This window comes from Apium graveolens, chromosome 9 (genome assembly GCF_009905375.1).
Source record: "Apium graveolens cultivar Ventura chromosome 9, ASM990537v1, whole genome shotgun sequence".
NCBI lineage: Eukaryota > Viridiplantae > Streptophyta > Magnoliopsida > Apiales > Apiaceae > Apium > Apium graveolens.
This window is the reverse complement of record NC_133655.1, coordinates 167895392-167905493: the sequence shown is the minus strand read 5'-3', so window position 1 is coordinate 167905493 and position 10102 is coordinate 167895392. Positions and strand designations below refer to the sequence as shown.

Sequence of the window (10102 nt, the reverse complement as noted above, 5' to 3'; positions counted from 1 at the left end):
ATCACGTAAACATAGCCGTCGTAACATCTGGTTTTCTTTAGACTGTTTTTGTGCATAACATTAGGTCCTGAGAACCCCCTTCTAGATTATGACCATTGCCATGTCTAGATAGCTCGTGTTACGAGCTTCGTTTTGATATGTAGTTCGTTCGATTCTGATGCACGGTTTAGGAGAAACTACCGTTTCAAGTAACGGCGTTTCGCGAACGAAACATTTCCCCTCGCCTTACTTTGAAACATAGGTTAAAGACCAAAAAGGGTTATTTAATGTATGAAACAATTATGGTAAGAGTGTTAGGAAGTTGGTAAGACACTCGCGAAGGAATCGCTTTAAAACTCATAATGGTTAATTTATTAAAAATGGTAGAGCCGAGGGTACTCGAGTGACTTAAGAGAATCAGTAAACGCAAAACGATCGTTAGAGTCTGAGTTGGTTAGAGTATAGATTTACAAGTGACTTTGGTTTAATTCCAGCTTACTTGTTGTTTATAGGTTACCAGACTCGTCCCGAGCCATTCGTAACCCCCAGTCGCTCAGGCAAGTTTTCTATCCGTTATACTGTTGTTGTGATGTATATATGTATATGCATTATCTTGCGATAGATGCATGTTGGTTAATTAGCAAATGTTGCGATATATTGAAGCATGCTGATATGGTATATATATGCATGCCTGTTTCGTATTCTTGCCAAATATATCTGTTGGTTCAGTTGATAATACCTATGCTAGAGAATAGCAGTAATTTGCATATACCCTTAGTATAGGGACCCAAAGGTGAAAACATTTTCTAAAACCGGGAGTCGAGGATCCCGAGTAGATTTTATATATATATATTTATATATATATGTTTATAGTTTTTAAAACTATTAATCGAATAAGGTTTATTCGATAACTTTATTTTATTATTGAATATTATTTCGAATATTCATCCGAGGACTTATGACTCCTTTATTTTATTATTGAATATTATTTCGAATATTCATCCGAGGACTTATGACTCCTTTATTTTATTATTGAATATTATTTCGAATATTCATTCGAGGGCTTATGACTCAGTTATATTATTAATGATTATTAATTGAATATTCATTTGAGGATGTATGACTCCGTTATTTTATTTAATGAATATTATTTATAATATTCATTCGAGGTATTATGACTCCGCTTATTATTTAATAATATTCTTTATTTTATTAAAGAATAATGTTTCAATAATCAAACTTATTTTTGATTATTCAAATAAAGATAGTACTTTCATATAAGTATATCTTTGGTTATTTAATACTCATTTCAAGTATAAGTCTTACAACTTCTACTTCAATTATTTGTATAAAGATTATTCTTTATGAGAATATTATTTAAATAATAATATTCAGACATTTTCTAAATATATTGGGACTGATTTACTTCATTAAATCAGCATTACTTCAAACACTCTTTAAAGTGTTTTCGAGTCTTCAAAATGATTTTTAAAAGTTAGAGCGGATCCCAAAACTCATTTTTATATTTAAGATCTTCCTTTTAAAAAGGGGATTTAAATACTCGCTCAAAACCTGAGGGATCCGGCTCTATGGTGTATTTTATATTCGCAACAAGGTTGCAGTTTTGGTAAATGAATTGATTACTTACCCAAGGTTCGGGAAGTAAGTCCATCTATCGAGTCGGCATAAGCAACATGGGCTCAGTGGGCGTCCATGATAGTGTAAGTGGCTCAGTGGGAGTCCATCAAATGCATAAGTGGCTGAGTGGCAGTCCAGCATAAGGTCCTATTGCGACCAGGGTGATGACCAGTGGGGAATTCGTCCATCTACTAGTAGAAAAGGTTACTTATTGGTATCTTTGCCTGATCAGCAAGATATCAGGTTTATGCCAAAATTCTTTCCTTTCCAAATTTATTGGATATTGCAATTCTGTTCATACTTTACATGACAGAGGTTTTCAGGAAACGTATGTATATATATATAGGTGTATATATATATCGGGACTTAATGAAGTATATCATAACTTCATTTCCTTCAAAATATTTCAAAGATTGAATCTATTCAAGTCTTATCTTGTAGTCTCATCAGTGTGATGAACTTTTGAAACTAATTATAACTTGAACGGTGGTAGTTCAAGTAGTATTTGGAAAAGATATAAGTATATTGGAGTATCTTGTAACTTCATCTTTTAAACTTATATCTAGTAAATGATTATCTTATGCATGACAAAGATTTTCAGAAAAACGTTGAGACAAGGTTAGATATATGAGATCACCTTGCAACGATATTTTTATACAGTTATACACTGGAACTCTGTGTGTATTATGCATGGAAGAGGACTTCCCATATTTTGAAAAGTATATATGTATATATACTGAATATTTTGCTACTTCATCGCATTAAGATATCAAACTTGGTTCATTTCTTTTGACCAAGACTTTCATGAGTACTATGAGAAGGCGCATATATTGTTAATCATTATACATATTATTTTGGTGGGCTTGCTGCTCACCCTTACTTTCTTCTTTCATCACACAACATCAGATAGACAAGATGAACCGGAACAAGCTCCCGATTCGCAAGAGGTTAGAAAACGTTCGGCAGTCTTCTGGAAGCGTTGATGTTGCTGTAGGTGAGGTAGGGACTACCAATAGGCTAGGCTTTCAACTTTTGATGTACCAGATTTATGTATATTTATGAATTGTAATAATGGCAAAGAAAATGTAAATTTATTCAGAAAACCTTTTAAGGTGTATTGGCAGATAATTGTGGAATAAAATGACTTGTGATTATTTTTTTGGATGTTCATCTCTGAGACTATAACGTGTGGTGTGTGTGTTTATTGTGGGGTCACAGTACAGAGTAGTTGATTAATTATTAAGATTGGGTGTTTTTAAGGAAAATGGAACTCGTGACAACCCGGATCCCCGACCCCGGATTTGGGGGTGTTACAGCCCAAAGTAAATAAGGGAGACTACTTGTACTTGTATGACATCAAAGAATTTTCTGATCTAAACCTCTATCTGGATGAACTGGATGAAGTGAGGGGAATTGATGCATACAGAAACCTACCTGAAAGGTTAGTGTTCAAGTTCAAAGGAGGAAGGGAGATTCAGTGGACACTTCACAGGATTCTTCAAGAGAGCCAAGCTGTACTAATTAAAGTTTATTCATCCTTCAAGAAGAACTTTGGATTCAATGTCACTGCAAGAAGACTAGTATTGAAGAAGATTGAAGAACTAAGGAGTGTTAGAGCTAAAGATGCACTCCCAAAAACTCTAATCATCCCATAAACAGGGAGAAGAGTGCATCTAAGGCCCTACTGGCTGATGGAGTTCATGGATGACAAAGGTGTGAGAAGATTCTTCAGATTAGAAGACCAATTGAGCATCTCTAGCAATGAGACTCTTTTGGAAATACAAGAAAAGCTAAATCTCTCAGAATCTGATGAACTGGAATTCCACAGGCAGCTCCAAAATCAGATTGATGTAAGCAACAGAAAGCTTGGAAGAAGATCCTGACCTTCAAGAAACTAGAAAAATCTGTTCAGGCTAGAGGAGCATCCTGAAATGACTGTGAGCCAAAACTTTGTACATTTTGATTATTTAAAGCACTTTTCAGTATTATCTACTTTCTTTTAAAGATGTATGTTTAGGGTGTTTTGTTATCATCAAGTATCTCTTAATTTATGGCTACAATTCCAGTACACATAAATTGGGGGAGATTGTTGTGCATATGTTGTGTACTTGATGATGACATAAACAAAACACCTAAGTAGATTTTACTTAGTGAAATAATGTAGCACTCGACGGATAAAAATTATAGTCCCGACGGATAACTCATTACAGTCCCGACGGATGATGACTTATTATCCATCGAGTGAGTAGCTTATGTAATAATAAGTCTGTAGCACATTTTTGCATACACCTTTGTATAGATTCTGTAGTAGCATATGAGTCATATTGACTTTAACTAGATATGCAGAATAGATTGATTAATTGTACATAGATGATGTCTTGTAATTCTGCATAAGTGAAATAAAGTCAAGTGTCTGATTGCTACCCGACATATAATCTACAAAGCACCCGACGGATGATCAACAATCCAACGGATGATCATTAACTCAACGGATGATCATGAACCTAATGGATAAAGAATTCAAACATCAGTTGACAGTGACAACTGGTCACATCCATCGAGATGTATGCAAGCGGAATGAGGAAGCCTATTAACTAGGTAATAGAGAAAAAAGTAGCAAAGGATAAAAACTGATAGTTTTTATAATTATTCTATCTTTTGACTTTGTAATCTTGGTAATATATAAACCAAGAAGTAGCAAATAGAAACTAAGATCCGAGATACAAAAAAAGTGAGAAATCTTTGTAAGCAGAATCATTAGCATTTCTCTGTATTCTCAGTAGTTCAAATTTGTAAGCAGCTGTGAGTATTCTTGCACACAGAGTTCTCTCGATATAATATATATCTCTGGTGGAATTGTTTAAATCCACCAGAAAGTTTTTAAAGACTCTTGTTTTTAATTACTTATGTTTTGATTCACTTAAGTCTTTTATTCCGTATTGTGCTAGTCAAAACACTTATATTTGTATTCGAGTTTGAACATTTTTATTTTAAGAAAAAGGTTCAAGAATTCCATTCAACCCCCCTTCTGTAATTCTTGCTATATTGTTAAGGGACTAACAGGTTGCATAACCATCTCATACAAGCCTTCGGTCCCTGGCTCAACGACCTTGACCTCAATCTCTAACTTTTCAAATTCTCTGATCAAATCCTCTGACGTGGTGATCCTTTTCAATCTTTCCTTACGACTAAGGGCATCGGTCACCACATTGGCCTTCTATGCCTCATATTTAGCTCCTTCTGGGTGAAGATATATTTAAGACTCTTGTGGTCAGTATAAATCTCACACTTTTCTCTGTATAGGTAATGTCTCCACATCTTAAGGGCAAACACTATGGCGGCTAATTCTAAGTCATGGGTGGGGTACCTCATTTCATATTCCTTTAATTTCCTGTATGCATAGGCAATCACCTTATCGTGCTGCATCAGCACACATCCCAAACCTTTATGGGACGCATTACTATAAATCACAAAGTTTCCTTTATCATCTGGTAGGGCCAGCACTGGGGTCGATACCAACCTTTTCTTCAATTCTTGGAAACTCTCCTCACATTTCTCTGTCCAAACAAACTTTTCTTTTTTCCGAGTAAGTCTAGTCAACGGGCCTGCTATCTTGGCAAAATCCTTTACAAACCTTCGATAATACCCGACCAGTCCAATAAAGCTTCTTACCTCGGTGGGCGTGGTTGGTTGTTCCCAATTAGAGACAGCTTCTATCTTTGCAAGGTCTACGAGTATTCCTTCCTTACTAATCATATGACCCAAAAACTGAACTTCTTTCAACCAAAATTCACACTTTGAGAATTTGGCATACAATTTTTCTTTCCGTAAGATTTCCAATACTATCCTGAGGTGTTCTGCATATTCCTCCTCCGATCTAGAGTAAATTAGAATATCATCGATGAAGACTATCACGCATTCATCCAGATACTTCTTAAAGACTTTGTTCATCAGATCCATGAAAGCCGCGGGCACGTTAGTCAAACCAAATGACATAATTAGGAACTCATAATGTCCGTACTTAGTGCGAAATACAGTCTTAGGTATATCTTCCGGTTTGATCTTAAGTTGATGATAACCTGTCCTAAGGTCAATCTTGGAAAAACACGTTGCATCCTTTAGTTGGTCAAAGAGGTCATATATTCTTGGCAATGGGTAGTTGTTCTTAATGGCCAGCCTGTTCAGCTCTCGATAATCGATGCACAGTCTCATGCTGTCATCCTTCTTCTTCACAAATAATACGGGTGCACCCCACGGGGACACGCTCAGTCTAATCATTCCTTTATCTAATAGATCTTGCAGTTGATCAGCCAACTCTTTCATTTCGATGGGGGCCAAATGATACGGGGCCTTTGATACTGGTGCCGTGCCGGGAGCTAAATCAATGGTAAATTCTATCTCCCGATCCGGGGGTAGTCCGGGAAGATCCTTGGGAAATACATCCCCAAACTCATTAACTACAGGTATGGTGTGGATCTCAGGGGTTTCTCGTTTTATCCACCACGTGAGCCAAGTAGGCCTCACATCCTTGCCTTAAAAGTCTCTTGGTCTGCACCATAGTTAGAAATTTCTTGGTTTGCCGTTGCCCCTTAATTATTATACTCTTACCACTAGGAGTTTTCAATTTTACTTTTTTCCCCTCGCAATCAATCTGGGCATGGTTTCTAGATAGCCAATCCATTCCTAATATCACATCAAACTCCCCTAATCGAAAGGAAATTAAATCTATTGGGTATCTCACTCCACCTAATTCTAGGTTGCAGTTAGCATAAACTTGATTTACAGGGATAATCTCTTGATTAGCTATTTCCACTTGCAAAGATTCTTTCAAAGGTTCCACTTTTAAGTCCAATTTTTCAGCAAATTCCTTAGATACGAAAGACTTAGTAGCTCCAGAATCAAATAGCACATTGGCGGGATTGGAGTTTAGGAGAAGCGTACCTGCTATAACATTGGTGTTCCTTACGGCATCTTTCACAGTCATATTAAAGGTCTTGGCAGTCGGCACTCTGTTAGATGCAGCTATACTACCCCTCGAGCTAGCTGGGGCTGCCGCAGGGCAGTCCTTCTTCATGTGTCCTGTCTTTCCGTACTGAAAACACTTAGCCGCTTCCTGGTTACAAGCTGTGGCATAGTGCCCTACCTTACCACATTTAAAGCATGTCACCGATTTCTGCATACATTGCCCAGAATGCCTCTTACCACAGCTCTTGCATTCTGGCAGAGGAGGTCGTGGTTGGCTATGATAAGACATTCCCGTTTGGTTCCCGCTTCGGGCCACACTCCCCCCGAATCCTGTACTGCGGTTGGGTTGGGAGGCCGTCCCCCTGAAAAACTTACTAGGGAAGCTCTCCCCTCCCACACTCCTGCTTCGACCATCAAACTTTCATTTCTTAGTTTGCTTCATTTTCTGGATCATTTCACTCCCTGATTCAGCTATTGTGGCCTTCTGCACTAGGGTGGCATAGTCAATTATCTCCAGAATTGCCAGCTTGTTCTGAATCCACTGCTTCAATCCCTGTTGAAATCTCTCAGCCTTTTGCTCTTCGGTACTCACCAGCTGTGGCACAAACCTCGACAATTCTGTGAACTTAGCTTCATATTCCGCTACGTTCATATTTTCTTGTTTCAGCTCTAGGAACTTTCGCTGCATCTGAATCTCCATAAACTTCGGGACATACTTCTTTAAAAATAACTCAGTGAATCTTTTCCAAGTAACAATCCCTTGGGGATCCATATTTTTCTTGGCTTCCCACCAATAGTTAGCCTCACCCTTTAAGAGATAAGTGGCAAAATTAGTCTTGTGGGCTTCCTCAGTGCCAATTCGCTCAAAGGTCTTTTCTACCTCTTTCAGCCAAGCCCTGGCCTGAACTAGGTCAGCAACACCGTGAAACTATGAGGGCTTGACCGACTTGAAAGATTTAAACGCATTATCCATGGCCTGCTGGGGTTGCTGGGGTGGTCGTTGCTGTTGCATGTTTTGCCTTAGAAATTCTACAAACTGCTCCATAGGGTTCACTGGCACTTCCATCCCCTGAGTATCTTCAGCCTCTGACTCTTCATAGTCCTCATCATCATACTAATTTTGTTCTTCGTTATTTCTTAATGGTGGGGTCTGTGCTCGATGCCCTTGTTCATTATTACTGCCCTGGCCGCTAGATACAGCCGGGTGAGTTCTTGTTACTATTCTCCTTGGCGGCATTTTCCTGTTACATAAACTTATTTAGGTTGTTTTCATTTTCCAATCCCCATGCTTCCTAATTTGTTATGACAGTATATAATTATGCAGGTATGAAAGAAGATTAAACCATAATCTAGAAATCGCAACTAATCAACATGATAATTATACATAATTTGGCCATATGCCAGGTCTGGGTACAACATACTGAATAATAAAAGTACAATATGCCTTAATACAATAATCCTTAGCTGATGGCACTACAAAGATAACAACCAAAATAACTATCACAAAACAACTAAGTACCACCGCTGAGGAACAACAACCAACTACTAACAGTGTCCACTAGCCATGAGCAACATCACGAATCCGCCTCATAGCGTGGACCACAACCCTGATAACCTCGCGCCTACTCACCGAGTCACGCTGTGGGGATAAGCGGTGAATCCTACCGATGGTCCTCTGCTCTATGTGGCGAATGGTCCTGCGCATGCATCGGGCGCTGGGGTATCCTCGCCTGCCTCGGGCCTCTATCCTCATGTGTCGCTCGATGGAAAGCTGGTCCCTCAGCTCGGCAATACGGTCTTCGGCCGCTGTCAGATCAATAGCATAGCGACCTACCACCCAATCGTGATCTGCTAGGGATATGACTGGTATGGGTGGTAGAAGTGGGGAATCTGCAGGAGTTGCTGCCACACTGTCAAGAATAGGGTCCATGCCGTCGTCGGTCTCAGTCCGTGCGGGACTAACTGATACAGGGGGCGGGGTGGGTGTCCTCACTGGGGTGGCTGCCCCTAACTCCGCCTCTAACTCCTCAGTCAGTGTAGTGACTTTGGCCTGCAGAGCTATCATCCTATCTATCAAATCTACTACTCCCATCTCGTTCTCGAGCTCAGCGACTCGAGCCTGGGCTGCTGAGAGCCGACCTAACAAATGCTCTATCGACCTCTGATGCACATCTACCCTCATCATCTCTGGAGATGGAACCTCCGTACTGCCGTATGAAATATCCTCAGGAGGGGCTATCTCAGTGTCTGGCTCAGTGGGGTCCTCCTCTGGATCCTCCTCGGGGTCAGTCTCCGGGTACTCGAATACCTCCAAGCCCACAGTGGAGGCAGGGTCAGCTACCTCGGTCTCAGCTAAAAGGGCCTCATCATGCTCTCTCTCGTAGGCCTCTATAGCCTCAGGGTCTGTCATATCGGGTTCCTACAAGTCATTTAACACACGGATTACTATCCTTGGATACTTAAATCACCCCTAAGGGTTCTTAATGTCAGTGCTACCCTCGTAGCCCGACTACGAACTCTATGTGAGTTCTAGTTCATTGATTCAGTTGATTCACCATTTTTTTTACCCTAATGTTTCTGAGACTTATAACCTAGGGCTCTGATACCATTACTGTAACACCCCCAACTTCAAGGTCAGGAATTCGGGTTGTTACGATCACTTAATATTGTCTAATAAATAATTAATCCTCTTTTCACATCATTACTCGACCTTTTAACCAAACTCACACATACACACACAGGTTATATGCTCAGAAACATTACTAAATTAACATTAAAGTATTTAAGTTATAACAGACCAACGGAAATTATCTCAAAAGGATGAACGCCGAGAACAGCTCTACATGAGACTGGCTCGGGTCACAAATAGTCTTGGTTCAAGTACTCAAAAGGAAACTATCTCTACTCGTCTACCTGAGGTGGCTGGCGGACGAACAGTCTACGGTACTCACGTGAGTCCCCTACCCGCTTGCAGGCAGTCGTCCTGGTTTGGGCTATGGTGGTAATCTGTTGTGATATGATGTTTATAAAAGCAAGAGTGAGCACTAACGCTCAGCTTATCCATTATATAAATATGATCAAATAGGGAAAAACAACCATTTAGCATTGTATATTCAAGGTTTCTAAAAGTTTATATGCTTGTCAATTTTATGATAAACTCAACTTTAAATGTATCAGTTTAATCAGTTTATTCTCGTACTCATTTCATCTCAAAATCTCAATATGATGCTTGAACCAAGATTCTCAAATGGATGTGATATATATTCATCAACATCCTTTTTTAAAACTCAGCCTTATCGGCCTTCTGCTGTAGGTTTCACAACAATTTATCCAAAGTGGAGGAAAGGGACTATACTGGAATAAACCATGTACCGGTGATCAGCCGAATACGAAATTTTATCTACTAGTAGAAGGAATACAAACCTAGCCGCCTTTGGGCTTATCAAGACCTTAAACGATGGTTGCCCATTTCCGTGCAAGTCCGAAAGTCAATGGTCACAGAGACCATATAACTGTACAC

At 39.4% G+C, this 10102-nt stretch overlaps 1 protein-coding gene across 1 annotated transcript; it reads right to left on the bottom strand.

Annotated features, from left to right (window-relative positions):
- Nucleotides 1-7003: 7003 nt before the first annotated feature.
- LOC141685721 (uncharacterized) lies at nucleotides 7004-7648 on the bottom strand. The gene is made up of 2 exons (XM_074490809.1): nucleotides 7526-7648; nucleotides 7004-7483 (listed from the first exon to the last, which is right to left on the bottom strand). The coding sequence occupies exons 1-2, from the start codon at nucleotides 7646-7648 to the stop codon at nucleotides 7004-7006; spliced, it is 603 nt and encodes a 200-aa protein (XP_074346910.1).
- Nucleotides 7649-10102: the final 2454 nt, after the last annotated feature.